This window comes from Colobus angolensis, unplaced genomic scaffold (genome assembly GCF_000951035.1).
Source record: "Colobus angolensis palliatus isolate OR3802 unplaced genomic scaffold, Cang.pa_1.0 Scaffold31, whole genome shotgun sequence".
NCBI lineage: Eukaryota > Metazoa > Chordata > Mammalia > Primates > Cercopithecidae > Colobus > Colobus angolensis.
Genome location: NW_012116377.1, coordinates 2,288,979 through 2,308,449, shown reverse-complemented (window position 1 = coordinate 2,308,449; position 19,471 = coordinate 2,288,979). Strand labels below are relative to the sequence as shown.

The 19,471-nt window shown below is 52.4% G+C and overlaps 1 protein-coding gene across 1 annotated transcript; it reads right to left on the bottom strand.

The window, feature by feature from the left end:
• Window positions 1-553: 553 nt before the first annotated feature.
• On the bottom strand, window positions 554-19,327 carry TMEM43 (transmembrane protein 43). The gene is made up of 12 exons (XM_011950666.1): window positions 19,064-19,327; window positions 14,744-14,893; window positions 13,277-13,411; window positions 12,565-12,659; window positions 11,641-11,690; window positions 11,301-11,370; window positions 10,424-10,494; window positions 9,311-9,432; window positions 8,969-9,043; window positions 8,298-8,399; window positions 4,923-5,040; window positions 554-2,647 (listed from the first exon to the last, which is right to left on the bottom strand). Exons 1-12 carry the CDS (start codon window positions 19,073-19,075, stop codon window positions 2,445-2,447), a joined length of 1,203 nt encoding a protein of 400 aa, XP_011806056.1. The 5' UTR covers window positions 19,076-19,327; the 3' UTR covers window positions 554-2,444.
• Between the last annotated feature and the right edge of the window lie 144 nt (window positions 19,328-19,471).

The following is a 19,471-nucleotide window of genomic DNA, read 5'->3' as shown; positions in this document are numbered from 1 at the left end:
AGCCTTCCTTCAGAACAGGAAGCAAGATGAAGGAACAATGAATGCTGCATGCGTCAGGTATTCTATTGGCTTTGTCTCATTTGGCCCTCACAACAACCTTGTGAGGTGGACAAGTGTTCCCATTGTATTGTTGAGGGAACAGACTCAGATCTTTGATTTGCCCAACATCACAGCCAGTATGTAGCAATCTTTGGCTCAGAACGCAGGTCTGCATGCCAACTCAGGATGCCTTTGGCAGTGGAGCACACTGCTGCCCCTTCCACTTCTTCTAGCACATTCTGAAGATGCGTGAAGCCTGAGTCATTCATTTTAAATCGAGCCAAAACAAAGTGGGCTTCAGTATGGAAGGCTTCTGAGTGCTAGAGATACTGAGTTGCCCTTAAAAAAAAAAATTAACTTATTTTAACCACTAAAAGCTCCAATTTCCACAAAATTCAGTTCTCAATAAATCCTATGGCTGAATTCTTTATAGAAATTTCAGAAAGAATGCCAAAAAAAAAAAAAAACCTGAAACTAAAAACAGGATGTTTGTCAAAGCCCCACACCAGAAGATATTTAGAAATTTATTTCAAAATTTTTAACCAAAAATACAATGATATTACAAATTTGGTTTTCCAAAGCTTTCCAATTTTTCTTAACATTATTTTTCTCTTTAAGAACACTTTTGAAGTTGGCAGTAATTTAAAATCCTTATTAGAAAAAAATTAAACCAAAGCCCAGAGATTTTGCATTTAGTCATCATCTAGGTATACTGCGTGTTTTCCAAAAGCATCCCTTAAGAGTTTGGAGATTTGATGAAATTGCTCACGTAATAAGCAGTTAGTGAATACCACCGTATTCTAAACCCAGATAAGTTTATCTTGGACTGGCTGTGTTTTTCATGTGAAGAAACTCATTTATAGCATAGGCACCCCAGGCCAGTAGAGATGATTACAGATCACTGGTTTCAGAAGTTCTGACCCCTTATTCAGCTACCAAATACTTAGTTGCTGAAGTAATTACTCCCAGCAGGCACAAAACGGTTTCTGAGTATGACAGAAAGGGTATACAAAGAATCATTTAAGGCATCTTGGTTACAACATACTTTAAAAGCGTGTGAGAGTAGTTGGGGAACTCAGAAATTCTGTGACTTAGGTGTGGGTGGATCTTATTTAAGAGGACTAAAGCTATGGACACAACACATGAAAGAACCAGTCAGAAGCAGCCATAGGAGGCCCAAGTGCCCACGTCGAAAGCACTCCCAGGTGAAAGCAGCCAGGCAGGCATGGGCACTGTACAGCAAGCCTCAGGCCTCAGTTCTTGATTGTGGTTGACTGGGGGTCACCATGGAGGTGCCCATTTAGTATAAAGCTTCCAACCTTTTCTCTAAATCTTTTCTTTAATCTTTTAAACCATCTTCAAGTGCACAGGGGAGTTTCTGATGCCAGAGGATGAAAGCAGGTGCTTTCTCCACCTCTCCTCCCAGAGTGAAAACAAATCCTTTCGCTAATACTTGTTTCAAAAGCATCTGTTGTAAGGCTGCTCAGTGACACAGAATACTGAGAGGTAACTTTTTATCAGTCAAACCACACACCCAATTTAACACCTTTCGGTGCTCTGAATTCAATTGACAGACTAAAGGGTGTTTCCTGTAACAGTCTGAAATATTAATCATTCAAGTGTTTTTTTGTTGTTGTTTTTAAATCTTATTTCAGAAAACTTCCTCTTGGGGTAGGAAAGTACATACAAAGCAGCAAAGTAATGAAGAAAACCTTAAATAGGGCCTTCAGACATCCCACACACTACAAAGATTCTACCAAGCCATAAGATAAGTGTGAAGCCCAACGTACGTCCAGCTTTTCTCCTCACGACATCTTCAGTGTTTCTTCTCTTTTAAACACCAAACCAGGTTCCAGCCACAGACTATGTTTTGGGTGTGCCTGCTTTGCGGGGTCCATGCCCAGTGTGTCTGCTGGTGACCCAGGACTCAGCAGTAATGACTAACGGCCGCCCTTCAGGATCACAGAAGTGCTTGGTGGTGGTGGCGGCAAAGCCTGGCACTTGTGTGCAGTCATGAGAAGAAGCACGCGGCAAGGCTGAGCCCTTTATCAGCAGGCCTCTGTAGAGCGTGTCTGCGTCGTCAGCTGCCAGTGGGCTGAGTGGCTGGCCGTATGCACTCAGTCCAAGAAAGAGGAAGGAAACAGCAGGAGAAGCTGTCAGGTGGCCATTCATGAGCTGCTGCTGCCCACCAAAGCTGCTTACTGGCAAGAAGAGATGTGGGGAAGACATGAGATGGTGAACACCAACCCAGTGCACATGCTGCCAAGTCTGGCCCCTGAAGAGGAGAGAGGGTGCAGAGTCCAAAACCAACCAGAGCTCCTGCTCTGGCATGGAGCTGGGTCAGAGGTGAGGGACGACCTGGATCCTAGGGCTCACGCAGGTGTCGGGCAGGTGCCAGGGTCTTTTCACTCCAACTTTTTGGCCGGCACCCGTGTCCGAGCAACAATGATGGGCACCAGCGCCAGGCCGGCAATGAGGAGGGCCCATAGGGGCCGGTAGAAGAGCCAGCCAGCCGCCACGGTCAGCAGGGTCAGCGAGGTGGCCATGCAGAAGGCAAAGGCTTTCAGACCAATGTTGACCAGGTCTCGAAAGACAGGAAACCAGTCCACTGTGGAAAGGAGAAAGGTGATGAGGTGCCACCCGCTCTACACCTCACGCTCAGCAGATCGCTCCTGTCCCTAGGTGAGGATGGGCCCCTGTTGCTACGTGCGTGAGGAGGGCAGAGGGTCAGTGGGGTGGAAGGCAAGGAGCCTCGTTCTGAGAGCTAAGGGAGCACAGGAGCCTCTGCTATGAGCTGCGTGGCTGGGCACATTGAGCCACCCACTCTACCCTGCTCCAGGGTAGAGGACGTGGCAGTGCTTTGTAAACGTTAATACTATATGTGGAGAGTAGTCTGAGGCCAGTATAAAGACATTTGCCTGTAATGCTGGAAATACCCTGGGTCCTGCACACTTATACAAGAGGCTGTGGATGGAGCCTCCTGTAAGTGCCCATTTGGGCCTCTCAGCCGTTCCTAGAGGTGTTGGTTCATTCATGCAGCAGGATGTTACTGATTATTTATGTGCCCAGCACTGAACCAGCAGGTACTAGAGGAAATAAATTAGCCAAAGCATTGGCCTCTCCTCAAGAATCTCACAAACTATTGGTCCAATAGGAGAAAGCCCAGAATCCAGCTAAATTCGTAAGGAATTACCCTATTCTTGCCTTGTATGACCTCTCCAGGTTGGCATTCCATAGCTGATGTCCACTCAGGGAATCTTTGCTCAGTTCCCAGACCACCAGTGGTCTGGAATCACTGGGTTTGCAGAGCAACCCCTGGTGCCCCACCATGCCTGCAGCACACCCTGCAAGCCACCACCTGGCCTCAACCTGGTCTGCTCCCATATAGCACTGCTACTCAGCCCTTACAATAAGCAAAGTTCATGTTTCTGAATGTTGCCTATGTGTTAGACACTATGTGCGCCATCTCATGAAGCACTCATGCCCATGCCATAAGGTAGGTACTCTTCTTAACTCCATTTTACCCACGGGGTCACTGAGGCTCAGGGTATTAAGAAACTCACCCCAAATCCTCCTGTTAGAAAGTGCCAGAACCAGGATTTGAACTCAAGACTGTCTGGGCCCAGAGCCTGGGCTCTGAGCCGCTGCTCTAATCCTTATCTGTCTCTCTTGCTGTGGAGTCTTACACATGGCGGTCAGTATTTATCAAACACATTCCCCGCTGCACTCCCGACTCACCCCACCCACCCTGGGGGTCCCTCCATGCGCTAAGTCTGTCCTGAGTCTGGCTCATTCCAGACATAGAGTGAATTGGGATCATAGACGTCAGAGATCCAAAGAAGGGCCACTGAGACAGACATGAGGAAACCAAGGCTCCAGAAGGGAACTGGTCTGCCCAAGGTCACACAGGCAAGAAAGAGGATTCCGTTTAAATGCTGATGTCTCCCTAATGTGCCCACCATGTCACTAGTCTTTCTGAGCACAATTCAGCTGTCCAAAGAAAGGCTCAAGGAAAGAGTCCTTCCCTTCCCGAGCCTGTTTTCCTAACTGTAAACAAAGGAGGTGGTCCCCCCACCTCAGACAGCCCGAGATGTGCAGCCAGACCTCTTCTGACTTGTGCATCTTGAGTGGGAAAGAGGTTTCTGTTGGCACCCAGAAAAGGCGTGACCCAAACATGTGACTGGAAGGGACACACACCAGGGAAAGGCTTGGATGGAGAGTCCTCTGAGGAACCCCATCCTCCTGGGCCCAGAACGTACTTAGTCACCCTGGGCACTCAGATCCCAAACCACGCTGGGCCACAGGACTCCTACTGAGCTTGCTGGTGCCAACCTCAGGCCAAGGAGCGGCCCAGAACTCCTTCATGCTCCGGACTTGCTGGCTGCCCAAATCTAGCCCAGGTTTTGGAGTGAGGAAGGAAGCATGATAGTTTTGGGTGTTTCCTATTTGCCACATTTCATAAAACTCTGCATGTGAGGGGTGAGGTGACTGAAGCTGAGGTGGGAAGGGAATGGTCAAGCACCCAGAGCTTGGATGTGACAGATTTCAAATGCAGGTCTGGCAGGCTCCCATGTGGTATTCAATTGTGGATCAAAGGAATGAGCAAATGAGCGAGCCAGCGGATGGACGAACCTTCAGGCTGTGGAGTGAGACCAGTGCCCCAGAGTCAGCCCCACCCAGCCTCACCCCTGGCAGCTCCTGCCCTCAGCCTGCCTTCCTCTGCTCCCTCATCCCAAGGCTACGGAGCGGGGACACAGAGATGAGCCAAATGCTTGGTCTCTGCGCAGGGGCCATCCCATCAGGCTGGAAGGGCTGAGATGATGCGACAGGCAGAGGCCAGTGGGGGTGCAGGAGGGAGGGCAGTGACCCACTCTGACACCTACCCAGGGTGTAGAGGATCCGTGTCATAAGGTTGAGGCCCATGAACATGGCCATCCAGCCAGCTGCCCGCAGGCCCCAGGTCTTCATGGAGTTGCTCCTTAGTTCTCTATGAAACACCTCCTGCAGGACAAGGTGGGGCAGGTCAGGATGCTGAGGGCCAGCGGTGTACCCAGTCAGCAGAGCAGGTGCTGAGTGGGCTGGATCAACTCAGGAGCTGTTGGCCATTTCCGAACAGGCCAGAGGGAGGTGGGGCAAGCCTCCTATAGGGCTAAGTCGTTCTGCCCATCTGGCAGAGCACAGGGCAAGGCATGAGATCTCTGTGGAAGGTACGGGCCCTCTTCAGCTCAGAGGCTGCCAGCACCTGGAGCCCTCAGCCCACGGTCTCACCTGGAATGAGCGGGACCCTCCCCACCACCCCTGAGCAGGTCTGAGCGTGCCTGCTGAGCAGCATGCTCTGTGCTGTGTGTGATCTGTTTAATCGTGGACCCTCTGCACATGGCCCGGGACGTCGCACCCGCCTTCTCAGGCTCCATCGCTGTCCCTGCTCCTCTTCCTGTCTGTTAGATGCTGCAATTCTTTAGCTGCTTCAGTCCATACTCTCTCCCTGGACATCCCATCTGCTTCCTTGGCCTCCGTACGCTGTGACCCTCCAATTTAAAGCTGGAGCTCTGGCCCTCTCCTGGGCCTCACAAACCTGCGGCTACCACCACCTCCTCGACATTTCCACTTGACATGTCGGCCTGTCCAGTGCTGACACTGGTGCCTTCTCCATCTCAGCACATGGCACACCTACCCATACACTCACATCTAGGGGAAAGACATGGCCCGCTCCTCCCCTACCACCCTATCCAGTCCAGGCCACATATTCCCGAGTCTCTCGCCACCGTCTGCCTGCAGGAGCCTCACTGGCTCTGCTTCTATCACCCCACTCCGTGTTCTCCACACAGCCACCTGCCAGAGCCCTGCCACATCCCCCCAACACCAACCCTGCTGCTGGTGCCCTGACCCCGCTGGCTGCTGTCCCCAGTCCAGGTCGAGTGTCCTCTCGCCTCTGTGCATGGGTTTGCTCTGCCTACAGCGATTGCCTGCAGTGATGCCTGGCCAGCTTTCCTACATAGTCTTCCAGCTTTGCTCGAACCCCATTTCTTCAGAGGGCTTTCCTTGACCTTCTAATCTGAATCAGGCCCTCTCTCAGAGTCCATAACAAAAACAGGTCACACTGATCCTTATTTGATACTGTCCGAAGTGTTTTACAAGTATTACTTAATTCTCAGATTCACTCAGTGAGGTAGGAATACTTACCTCCAATTTACAGACGAGGAAACTACGGCTCTGAGAGGGCACATAAGTCATGTGCCCAAGGTCTCACCTCAAGCAGTTAACTAAACGCTACATTTCTAAGAGCAAGGAGCGTGTCTGTGAAGTACCTGGTGTTCAATGAAAACTTTCTGAATGAATGAATAATCCTCAACAACCAAACCAGTTAGGGATGATGTGACTATTACTAATAGTACTTAAACATTTTCCCCTTCACGAATGAGGAAACAGGCTGAGAGATCAGCACCAGCTCAAGGTCCTATAGCAGGTGGGAGGCAGCGCCAGGGCCGTCTGCAGTGTGCCTGTTTGGGCAGCTGTACTCTCCTGCCCCTGGGACTGGAATCGGGGCATCCTGATTTTCGCCCTGAGCTGTCTGCCTGGCTCTGGGCCTTTTCTTCCACTTGGCAGAGACCCCAGACCTTGTGTGGGGGTGAGGTCCGGGCTGGGGGAAGACAGGGCTTTGGGATGCTAAGCAGCAGGAGGTCCCGGGGGTGAGGAGGCCGCCTGAGCATCTGTACTGCAAGGCCTTCCTTTCTGGGGCATTACCTAAGCCATGGGCCCTATCCACTCCTCTCTGGAGGGGTGGCTCTGTGAGCTGGGCCTCAGTCCTGGGAGAGAGAGCAAGGCCTGGACTGGGCCTCCTAATTTTAGAAACTCACTGGGGACCCTCAGCTGCTGGTGAAGGGTGACTCATGGCCTTTTAGGCTGGGAGGTGGCAGCCCTACCCTGAGGTTGGTAACTGGGCTCCTGGGCAACAGCCTGACCACAACCTAGCCCTGGCCAGGTAGCAGGAGTGGGTGAGGCCCAAGCACCACCACGGGCTGGAGGTTAAGGGGACAGATGGCTGCTGACGATCTAATAACAGGAACAAAAAGTCACAGCTAACCCCTGATGCCTGGCTGCTGCCTTGCCCCTTTCTCGCCCTTCTGGCATGAAAACTCCAGCAGTCCTGGTTAAGGCAGGTATAGAGTGCCCCACCAGGGAGATCTGTGTTCATCAACAACAGAAAAACTAAAGACTCGATTTTTCTGCTGCAAAGAAGGATTGCCTGCCTAGAGAAGACAGGCTAACTTTTAAGGCATAGAACTGAACTAATCAGCACATCTTGGCACCCCTTTTCCTTGGTACCCGGGGGAGGTATAGCCCTCCCAGTGTAAATACAATGGGAGAGGGATACTCAGGTAGCTGAGGCCCAAAATCCTTCCCTGCCCTGCTGATGTTCTGGAAGGACACAGACCATGGTGGAGCCCCCCCACCCACTCCCTCTCCCTGCTCTGGGCTGTGGCCACAGCACTCTGGGTGCCCCCTGAAAAGGCGAACCCTTTCGTGCCCGGACTGGGCTGTTCTTGCTGGAACTACTGACTGACCACTGATTCTTCCAGGGTTAACCCCTTCTCGTCAGCAAAACTCACTTGTCAGAGGCCCTGCTTGATCACTGTAGAAATGGATGTCCTATTCTGATGTCCACTGGTATCAGAGCACCTGTTCTCTTTCCAACACTCGGCACAATGCATCAGTACTTACGAGCTTCTGTCACTCTCACTCCTCTACTGGACAGTCTGTGAGGCAGAGTGAGTTTAGTGCCTAGCACAGTCCTGCACACTGAGGGTTCAAGACAGACTCAGCATCCCCAATCCTAAAACCCAAACGCTGAAATGCTCCAAAATCCAAAACTTTCTGAATACCAAAATGACGCCACAAGTGGAAATCCCACACTTGACCATATGTGACGTGACGGGTTGTATTGTATAAAATCACCTTCAGGCGATGTGTACAAAGTACACATGAAACATTAAATAGATTCTGTGTTTAGACTTGGATCTCATCTCCAAAAGATCTCATTATGTATATACAAATATCTGCAAATCCAAGAAAATCTGGAATCTGAAAAACTCCTGGTCAAACACTTTGATGAGGGATACTCAAAATTCCGCTATTTCTTCTTCTTGCCTCATTCACTGGCTATGACCCCTGGTAGTGTGTGATCTTATTAAATAACCACTGGAAGGAAGGCAGGACATGCTTGTTCCCCCACCATACGAGTGGGGCACAGCACTCACCTCTGCTGAGAAGTCCCCATGGTGCAGGAGCAGTAAGGTATCCCCAGACTTGGTGGAGAATGGGACTAGCTGGTCACCCCGCTGTCGGGCAATCACAGTGACCTGGACAGAGGACTTGGCGTTAGAGCCGAGGGGTGACCAGCAGGAGACACGCTCCCAAGAGCCGTGGCCAACCCTCCCGGGACTGGGTGCCAGCCAGGGAAGTGAGAGCACAGAGACCCTGGGGCTTCTCTCTATATATGTCCACCTGAGGTGCATCAGCCCCTGCAGCTCTGGCTGAGCTGCTGCATTCAAAGCTCTAGGCAGTACCTTGGGCAGCGGGCAGAGCAGGGGCTGGGGCGGGACTGCACACAGGCCAGGAACACAAGACCAATTACTGACAGATCAAAACGGGCTTGAGGAGAGGGTCTGCATGTGACTGGAACACCTGTCATAAGGCGCGACTGTGAGACCCGTTTGGAGCTGCCCTTCTTAACATGGGGTCCATGGATGGCTGTGGGGACACGGAGCTCTGAAACTGCTCAGAAGCATGCCTGGCTGAGAGTGCGTGCGAGCGTGTGCTTTCCCCAGGGGAAAGGGAGTCCAAGCGCTCCTGACATTGACGAAGCTGTCTTTGTCCGGGGCAGTCGTGAGGCTTTGACTTAGTGTCTGCCCCTGGGAAGCCAGGTTACCATGTGAGCCGGGCCCAGGTCAGGGTCATCGCCGCTCAGTCCAGCATAGGAAAAGGAGACGCGCAAGTCTCCCACCTGGGGGTGGAAGAGAAGCAGGGAGAGTAAGGCAGGGAGTAGCTGACCCGGGCCCAGGTCCAGGATGCCTCGGCCACGCCCCTCAGGCTCTTCTCCCACCTCCACACCTGTGCTCAGGCTGTGCTGTCACCCAGAAGGCCTCTCCCACTCCAGCTGCACTTGGCCAAGTGCAGCTGTGCGTGCAACTGAACTGAATCTGCCTGGTGCAGGAACCCGATCCTAGGGCCCCGACCCTCCTACTTGGAGAGCCCAAGCCTCTCCGCATACCTCCGGATACTTGGGATTTTCGCTGTGGTAGAAAAAGTCTCCACGGCGAATGATGTCCACGTGAGGGTCCTCCAGCTTAGACAGGCTCAGGGGCTTGAAGTTGTCGACTTTGTCGATGAGGCCTGAGGGGACCAGAGTGGTCAGAAACCCAGTGGACTAGGTGAAAACCTCAATCTGCAAAGTCCCTGGCCTGACCCCCTTGCCCCGCGCCCTTGAAACCTGCACACGTGGCGCTCCCGCCTCCGGTGCCTCTTTCTGATCTGTCTGGTCCATGGCTTCCCCTGGGTTAGACCATCTCCTCCACGAAGCTTTCCCTGTGCCCTCTCCCACCAAGTCAGAGTGACCACAGCCCTGGGAGTGGCCTTAGCCGTTTTCCTTTCCATCAAGGTTACAGCCATCCATGTCCAAGCCTGACTTGCCTCCTGGGTTGAGAGCTACTTGAGGGCAGGCCCAGCTGGCACAGCAGGCACCATCCAGCAACAAAGCAGACAGAAGGCGGCCAGGCCAGGCTCAGGATCCCCCAGCCTCCCCAGGGCTATCTGGGCCCTTGGTATCTTCTCCCACCTTCACGGGTCAGGCCCAGGAACAGAGCCCCAGGGTTACTCCAGCCCATGGTGCCACCTTGTCCCTTGCAAGCTTCTCCTTGGAGTCAATGGGGGGGTGCCTGTGATGAGCTAGTGCCTTCCTGGCACAGGTGGGACTCAGAGGGGGAGGCCTAGGCCGAGAGCACTGAGCTGCCCATGTCTACTACTAGCTGGAGTCTGCTTGAGGAGGAAGATTGCTTGAGGAAGGAGACTGCGTGACGCAGGAGACTGCATGAGGAAGGCAGGCAGACACCGGCACGCAGCAGGGTGAGGATGCATGCCTGAGTCATTCTCTGGAACAACCCAGGTTTCAGAGGAACCTGGTAGGATGGAGTGGGGTGGGGGTTTCTACGTCAGCCCTTGCCCCCTGGGGATTCGCCTTCCCCTGGCCGCCCAAAGCATGGAGGTGGGAAAGGTATAGACTGATCCTGTGCCTTTAGCCATCTGAAGGCTGAGTGCTGAGAGCTCCGGCCGTGGGAGGGGCCTTGTGCTTCTGGCACAAACTCCTCTGGAGAGGTCTGAGACTTACCTGGCGAGAGGAAAAACCTGCCAATTTGGACAAAGGGGGCTGTTGCCGTGAATGACTCCACTGCCATGGCACTGTAGGAGAGAGGAAGCTGGTCAAGAGATGGGCACCAGTGTGGGAGCTGCCTGGGTCCCTCTGGGTTGTTTGTGCTGGGCAGGGTCCCCACCCGGGGGTTCCTGCAAGTCCAGATTAGCCCAGGCACAGCAGACATCTTTTCTTGTCCACCCCAGGGCCCCTGTGCCCCCTCCCCTGGGCTGAGTGCCCTCACTCTGTCTCCTGTTCCCTGGAGCTTCCTACCCTCTTGCCTAGACCCCTGCCAGCCTGTCCTGCCCCACACACCGCTGTCAGATATATCTTGCATGGACCTTACACCCCTCACTAGCCCCTCCCAGAGCATTCCATCCCCTGACCATCTTACTGGCACAGCCCAGACCATTGCTAAACAAGGCCTGCTCTCTAGCCACACACAAGTGTTACGCCCCCCTCACCACTGGCATGCCATGGAGCTAACCTCCCTCTGCTGAAATCCTGAGAAACCTCAACAAATGCTGCTGCCTCTGGAAAGCCTGTCCTAATTGTCCTCCCACCCATGGCAAACCATTAACAAAATGCTTGCCTGGCCCCGTGTGTGCACATCCCCTTAGATGCTTAGTGCAGGCCTTTCATTTGTGACTTGTTTGTAGGGAGCTCGTTGGGGGTCAGGGGAGACGGGTCTCTGTGTTCCTGGTGCCCAGCACAGGGCTTGGTCTCAAAACCATGTCCCACATTTTCAACCCATGGAGCAGGATTAACTCAATCCTGTTATTCAGATAAAGAAGCTGAGGCTAGAGACCTGTCAGTATAGACAAGGCTGCAGTCAGGCCTGGGGCCTGGCTCTCACCTGGGGTTTTTGTGGCCAATCTCTCGGTCGAAGTTTTTGCTGTTGATGATTTCTGACCTCCATTCGGTGTCTGCTCGGGGAAAGGAATCAACTCAGAGGCTGGGTAGGAGTGGCACATGGCTGATACCCACCAGCCCAGTTCCTCCTATCTCCCAGCCAAAGGGGTGGGTCAGGGAGCCTCACTGGATGGCTGGGAGAGCAGGACTCTGAAGACTGGCACCCAGGGATTCTGATGCCTGGTGCTGAATCCTTCTCATGGCCCAACCCACAGCCCTGCTGTCCAGCCACTGCTGTGGGCCCCCACCATGGGTAGAGACCACGTGAGGGGCCCAGTACTCACTGTAGGAGTACCTCGTCTCCTTCTTCACCTGCCCATCCTCAGTGTACTCCCTGCAGGGAAAGCAAGGCAGCCATGGGGGTTAGCCTCGTCGCCCTGGACAGTCTAACCTCTAAGCATCTGAGCCAGAAGCAACCTCAGGGTTACCAGATGCAGACTCCCCAGATGGGGGCAGATGCCTTCTCTACATCAGCCCCAAGATAGGGCACTCACTCCTGACAGCCAGCCAGCTCCCGCCCTCGAAGGCGCTGCCTGGAGGAAAGCGCACTCCCATCCTGAGCTGAAATCTACCCCCACTGGCCTTACACCAAGGGGCCCAGCCCTGCCCTTTGGGCTCAGAGATCTGGTTGCACCCTGTGCTCCAGGACAGCCCTGCGGGGGCCTCCTGAAGCTGCCTTTCTCCTGCTCCTCCCGTCACCTCCCCACCCATCAGTCACAGTCCATGTGATTCAGGTGGGGCTGAACCCACCCCCAGCTCCAGGTGACCCCAGCCGTGGTCAATGAGAACCTGCCCCGGGACTCCTGTCAGAAATGATAAGTTGTAAGTGGAGAGAAGATGGGACTAACACAGCTGATGGGAAGGCGGAACACAGACAGATGCAGTGGGGTCTCGGGGGTGACATGCTGATCCCAATGACAGTGTTTCACGCCTGCTCCAAGTCATGCTTCAAGCCTGTGCATCTCTGGAACTTCCCAGATGTGGGAGTGACTCGATCCCCCTTTCCTCTTGGGGCCACTCTTCACTGGATTTTTGCCACTTCCAAATCACTGGCTATTAATTTGGGGATAATTTCACACTTTTCTGACAGGAAGATGTTATCCTTGAATTTCAAAGGCATCAAAATGAAAGGTATCTGCATGTTATCCTGACACCTACACCTCACTCCTCCTTTACCCCAACAGAGTTTTCAGCCCCTGGTGCCTCACCTGGACTCCTCAGTTTCTACCCACTGGTACATCTCCACGTGCCTCCGCAGTTTCACAGCCGGAAGATGAACCCCATAGTTTGGATCAGACAAAAGCTTCAAACAGAATCAAGGAAACCAAAAAAATAAAAGATAAGATTCATGTCAGCCCAGAAAGCCTGGCTGAGGGGAAGCTGGACTGGAAGAGGAAGAAATAGAGAAGGGGACAAGGGTGGAGAGCCCTAGGCTGCTTTGCAGGGGAGGATCAAGGACACTGCCTGTCCCAAGTTCTTCACACATAGCGCCCGTGACCCTCACAGTACAGGCCTGGGCTGCATGGCCCAATGGCATGGTGCCAACAGCGTACAGGGTGTTCAAATAACACGAAAGCTCTGGTGCCCAGGGTAGTTTTGTGGCCTTACACTGGTCACACACAGTCATCACAATCATGAGAGCACCTCCTTGAGTGCCAGCCACTGTATCAAGACGTTAGTTATCTCATCTCACGAAATCCTCAAGGCTGGCCACAAGCTTGTTACTATTACCATTCCCATTTTATACATGAAGACACTGAGACTCAGGATAGACAAGTCCACACAGCTGCTGAGCGGTGGAGTCGGGAATCACACCCATGTGTGACCATCTCCAAGGCCCATGCTTTCAAATCCTCAGCCAGACAACATCCAGGATGAGCCCCGAGCCACTGGCAGGTCAGCATCCCCTGCCAAGACTACCTTGGATGTCCGCAGGGTGCCAATGATGTGCACCAGCCTCCCTTCATTCTCTGGCGCCACACTGTGGATGCTGTCAGGGGACACCACAAGCGAGAGCCCCTCGGCCAACGAGGTTGCTGTCTTCAACGCACGGCCCTGGGAGCAAAGGGGAGTGGGGATTTCAACAACTCGGGGGCGGCTCAACATGACTGTGCTTGTTGCAAAGTATCAGGGTAGGATGGGGCCTTGGGGAGCACTGAGACCCATCTCCCCACTGTACAGTTGGAAAAGTGAGGTCTAGCAAGTAGAGAGTAAGGACTGGAATTCAGATTCCTGCTTTCTCAGGCAGACTTCTTCTCACTGCCCCACTGGTTCCCACTAGCCCCCACCAGTCTTAGCACTGCCCCAGTGGTGGGAACAGCTGATGTTTCTGCCTGCCTGTCTCTTTCTCCCCATTTTTCTCTGCCTTCTTTTTCTTAATTTTATTTTTAGGTTTAAATTTTTTGTAGAGATGGGGTCTTGCTATGTTGCCCAGGTTGCTTTTGAACTTCTGGCCTCAAGCGATCCTCCCTCCTTGGCCTCCCAAAGTGCTGGGGTTACAGGCCTGAGCCACCATGCCTGGCTCTCCTCTTCCCTACTCAGTCCATGTGGTTTACCTAGGTAGATCTGAACCCCTGTTCAAATCATGTGACCCAGACCTTGCCAATCAGAACATGTGAGTGACCCCTGGCCACGGAGACTGATTCAGAGGACTGACAGCTAAGCCAGGACACTGAGAGATTGCCCTGTAACTGTTGTTAAATTGATTTAGAAATATGCTGTTGCATCATGAGGTCTTATTTTAAAAAAAGGAAAAAAAGAAAGAGAGACAGAGAGAGAGAGAAAGAAAGAAAGAAAAAAGAAAGAGAAAGAAAGAGAAAGAAAAAGAAAGAAAGCAAGAAAGCAAGAAAGAAAGAAAGAAAGAGAAAAAGAGAAAGAAAAAGAAAAGAAAGGAAGGAAGGAAAGAAGGGAGGAAGGGAGGGAAGGGAGGGAAGGGAAAGAAGGGAGGGAAGGAAAGGAAGGAAGATAAACAAATGGTTTTTCTCTTCCCTGGGCTAAGTGGTTGGATGTAAGCCAGTTGCTGGGGCCACATTTGCCATCACAGAGGAAGTGCCTGCCCAAGAAATACACCATAATAGAGAAAAATAGGCTAAAGATGAAGAAATGGAGACTCCTGGTGACCCAACATGAACACCTGGATCCAACTATGCCTGAGGCAGGTGTTAAGCCCTGGATTTTCAGGTGTGTGAACTGATCTACTCCCCTTCCTGCTCACATCAGCTGTGGGATGCATCACAATGCAAAGAACTGTGATTAACTCAGTATCCTTCTTTCTCTTTTGTAAAATCTAGGCCCTTTATTATCAAATCCAGCCTCTGGGTTCATGGCCTTTGCTCTCTGACATGGTGGGGACTCTCACTCTGCACAGAAAGACCCCAGACATTTTACCTCATTGGTGAAAATTAGGTAGAAGGAGAGCAGGAAGGTCATGAGCCCCACGACCATCCCACCCGAGGTCTCGCTCAGCCGCTCCAGGAAGCCTGGCTGGGAGCCGGTTGTAACTTTGACATGTTCTCTCCGGGTACTGGTACTGGAATACTGAAGAAAAAGAAACATAGTCACAGAAGGAAAATTAGTTTTTTAAAAATAAATGAAATTTGCTATTTACTTATACTCAGGTTTTTTTTGTTTTGTTTTTAGTTTTAACCGTATGTGGTAAAAACACACAGATACTCAATGTGCAGTTTGGCTAGGTACAAAATATTTCCATCACCCCAAAAAGTTTCTTTGTGCCCCTTTCCTGCCAACTCTCCCCCTCTCCACCAACCAGAGGTAACTGGTAGGGATGGGGAGAATCTGAATTTGAATTTCTCCCACTGTAGATTAGTTTTGTTTCTTCTAGAACTTGAGAAAAATGGAATCAGGGCACCAACTCCTTTCTGCCCAGCTTCTTGGACTCAGAGCACTGCTTTTGCAATTCATCCACGTTGTGGTGTTTATCAGGAGTTTGTTCCTTTTCAGGGCTGAGTAGTATTCCATTTATGACTATACCACAATGTGCTGAATCATTCGTCAGTGCATGGGTATCTTGGCAGCTTCCAGGTTTTGGCTATTATGAATAACGCTGCTCTGAACATTCATACATGAACCTTTATGCAGACGTGTGCTTTCATCTCCCGTAGGAATATACCTAGGAGTACAACTGCTGGCTCACGGAGAAGATGTGTGTTTATGAAACTGCCAAGCTATTTTACTAAGAGGTTATTAGAGAGGTATTTTTAATTAAATTCAGCAAACAGTGGCTGAGCTTTCTGAGGGCAGTGCTAGCCCTTGTGGGGTCAGAAGTAGACAGTCTTAGGGCAGTGAGGTCACAACCATAAATAATACTAGAAGGTCATACAGAGTGTCCTGTGAGAGGGGTGGACTCAGTGCTCAAGGAGTGACCCCTTCCAGCAGGGGTATCAAGGCAGGCTCCCTGGAGGAGGGGGCATTTGAGTGGAATCTTAGAGACAGACCTTAGGGGAAGAGCATCCCTAAAGGGAGAACCATGTCAGCAGTGATAAGGAAGTAGGAAGTGGTCCTGGGGGAGCAGCTGCCTATCTGGTTTGGCTGGGTTGTGGGAGGGATGGAGGAAGAAAGGGCTTGGAGCTAGGCATTTCTGGGCAGGTTCACAGTGGGCCTCAAACTCAAGGGTGAGTGGATCAGGCTTTGGTCAATAACACAGGCATGATTTGGGGTGCATCCACTGCTGATCAAAAGCATCATTGTCTAGGGCAGGATTCTGGAGCCAGAAGAACTGGGTTTGAATCTATGCTCTGCCACATACCAGCTACAGGGTCTTGGGCAAAAGCAATTTCACCACTTTGTGCTTTCCATTTCCTCTGTGCATAGGGTTGTGGTGAGAAGCAAAGAAGTTATTGGGGGGCTCAGGGCCGAGGGCTTGGTAAACACTGTACACATGTTAGCTAGTGGGAATGTTACCCGATTTCTCTACAACTGATACTGGGCTGGCACCAGGCTGGGGGTGAGCTGACAAAAGTCACAAAGATATAAAGTGGGGCCCAGCTAAGACAGTGCCCCATCCTGGCACTGGGGGCCAGAGGAGTGATTTGAGTCAGAGTCTCTGTTTGGACAAAGCTGATGTCACATTCTGATTGTCTTTGAATATCACCAGCCAAGGCCTCCAGTGACCAGATGTCCATGAATCCAGAAGTCGTCTTGACTTTCCATACCATTTGGAAACATTAGGGGAGGGAATCACCACAGGCAGGCAGGTGACCATCATAATGATGACAATGGCAAACACACTGGTCTATCACAGGCCAGCCCACAGGAAGCCCAAAGAGCTGGATGCCATAATGACCCCATTTCACTGATAAGAAAATCGGGCTTGGGGTTAAGTCATCTTCCCAGATCACACAGCTTCTAAGAGGAAGAAGAGTTAGGATTCAAATCCAGGCAGACTGGAGACTACTCTCCTATTACTCATTCCAGTCTGTGCTCCCCATCTCTTGGGCTACAATGTGAGTTGAATGTTGGGTGCCAGCTGCAGGCAGCAACAGGAAAAGGAGGCGTGGCTTCCTCTTGGGCCTCCCCTCAGCCAGCATCAAGATAAGGGGCTCAAAGATGGCCTTGGAGGAAAGGAAGAGAGGTACAGGAGGGTGCCCCTCAGGCTAGGGGAGGGGTGAGGTAGGCAGTGACATGACATACCCAGCCCACATTCTGAACCAAAATTCCCAGTAAACATGGAGGATCATAAAGGATCTATATATACACACATACTTATATATACATATATATTACATGTATACACACATTATATAAAAACACACACACACACACAGACATCCCCAGTGACACATCCCCTCCCAGTCCCAGCACTCAGGACTCAGAAGAAATGAGCAATGAGTGGTGGGAACAGAGGCTGACACATAAGCCCTGGAAATGGACAGAACTGGGTTCGATGCCCAGGTTCACCAATCACTTGCTGTGAAGCCTGGGTAAATTGCTCTACCTCTCTGATTCTGTTTACTCACTTATAAAGTGGAGAGGGGAATAGTACCTTCACCATAGGTACTGCTGCTGCTATACTGATTGAGAATTCTGTTGCCTCCCTACTCCATCCCACTATCTTCTTCCTCACCCAGCCTAGCGGCTGCTGTAAATGTGTACCCAGCTACTGGATGAATCAACAAATGCTTGGCAGCAGAGGATACTCAAATGCATGTATGTTCCTTGGTGAGGGGCCAGGTCTCAATGTACCCAAGATGATCTCTATTCACTGGGACCATCTGTGCTCCCCTCTGCAATGACAGGCTAGTTTTCAAGTATTAAGTACCTACGACACACCAGGCACTGTGCTAAGCAGTCTCCCTTAAATGTCACAGTAACTGATCCATGAGGCTACATAAACCTGGAGAGATGAAAGCCACACAGCTACTGGGTGGAAGAATCTGGATTGCCCCCAGGTCTCCCTAACTCCAAAGCCTGCCCTTTGCAGCATGTTCCCGTGTCACAGCATGCCAAGCTGGCCACAAGAGTTTGGGCAGGTGCCTTCCCCTGCTGGGGAAGTTCACCATCTGTAAAATATGTTGGTGGTGGTGATGGGAGCAGACAGAGTCCACATACTACAAACAGGCTGGTCTCCTGACTGCCCTCTCTCCTGGCTGAGCCTGAGTCTCTCGCAATACCTCTGAGGCCTTTCTAGGTACACCATTCAAAGCTTCTAACCCTCCTGTGGGCCCAAAGTGTCCTGGGAGTGTAGATGATACTAATCCGAGACAGAGTGTACTAGGGCTGTGGGTGATGCATACCCTGGCCTCTCAAGGGGTGTGGGAGGCAGAGAGGACGCTTGGGGACAGAGGCAGCATCTGGAAATAGGGTGTGACAGGCAAGGGGAGAGCTGCTAGTACACTCTACCAAAGCAGGAGGGAGGGTGTGTCTGGGGATGGCTGGGCTCCTAAGCGGGCCCTAGAAGCACTTTCACAGAGGAGGGGAGAAGTGAGTCACCAGCTTCTCCCACACCCAGAGCCCTGGTAGGAGGCGCTGCTTGGTGTGTTGAATGAATGTTGGGCTTAAATAGTTTCCCGAGAAAGGCTAGTTGCAGGGAGAAGAGGCCTTGGAGGAACAGCCCTCAGCCAGGCCTTCTCCAACCAAATCCTTGCTAGGAGGAGGGGCCCTGACAGTAGAGAAATGCCCCCTCTCCCCCTGACTCCTTCGCTCCCAGCCCAGCCTAAGCTTTTTGCAACATCACAGCCTCGGTTTACACAGCCTCCCTAGAGCGGGGAGCTCTCTGCCCGCCTGGACAGCCCCGTCCGTCCATTGCTGGACAGCTCCACTTGGGCTGGGTCGTCTTCCTCCCTCCCAAGGGAATGGCTCCCTCTCTGAGCTCCCGTGCAGCTCTTATAATGCGCAACCTTGGGACGGTTTCAGGGCCCCAAGATACAGGAGGGAACTGGGAACGCAAGGAGGAGCCGCGGAGAGGCGTACAAGCAGATCGTAGTGCGGAAGCAGCACCTCCGAGTCCGCCTCCGCACGAACGCCGAGGACTAGGCGGACCAAAGAACACGGACAAAAGAAGCCTGGACCGGTCGAGAGATTAACAGAGGGATGAGCTGGCGAAGGCACCAACACTGCGCGCAGAGGGAGATGCGGGACCAGCCGCAGGGAGGAGCTCCAGACGGCGAAACGGACCCAGAGGCCCCCGGGGAAGAGCTCCAGGGCGACGGAGAAGCCTGGGTGTGGCCCGGGTGGCCAGGGGACACTCACATTCGCGGCCATGGTGGGACCCGGCTCGCTGCCGCCGCCTCGCGCTGTTCAGCTAGGAAGTGGGCTGACGACTGGAGCGGGGAGTCCAGCGGCCTCTTGCCAGCCGCAGCTTCGAAAATCCGCGTGGACTCCAAGACCAGGAGGGACTTAATGCAGTTACCGCCCCGTGTGCCCAGTGTTTCTGCGCATGCGCGCGGCGAGACCTGGAAACGGGTCAGGGACATTTCAGTACCTCATTGATGCGCCTGCGCACTGCAAAGCTTTCTGGGAAGTGTAGTTTCTACTGCCTGGAGAGCTGACGAGGGTCTCGCGACCTGCTGGGAAATGTAGTTTCCGGCTGAGGTGGGCCTGGCCGCGGTTAAGAGGGCGCCGAGGCAGGCGCGCGGCGGGCAGGCCTGGAGGGGGCGG

Coding starts and splice junctions, on each gene's coding strand:
- TMEM43 (XM_011950666.1), bottom strand. Junction 13,412..14,743: donor ACCTAATTTTCACCAATGAG/GTAAAATGTCTG, acceptor CTTTGCTCCCAG/GGCCGTGCGTTGAAGACAGC. Junction 11,691..12,564: donor GTAGAAACTGAGGAGTCCAG/GTGAGGCACCAG, acceptor CTTTCCCTGCAG/GGAGTACACTGAGGATGGGC.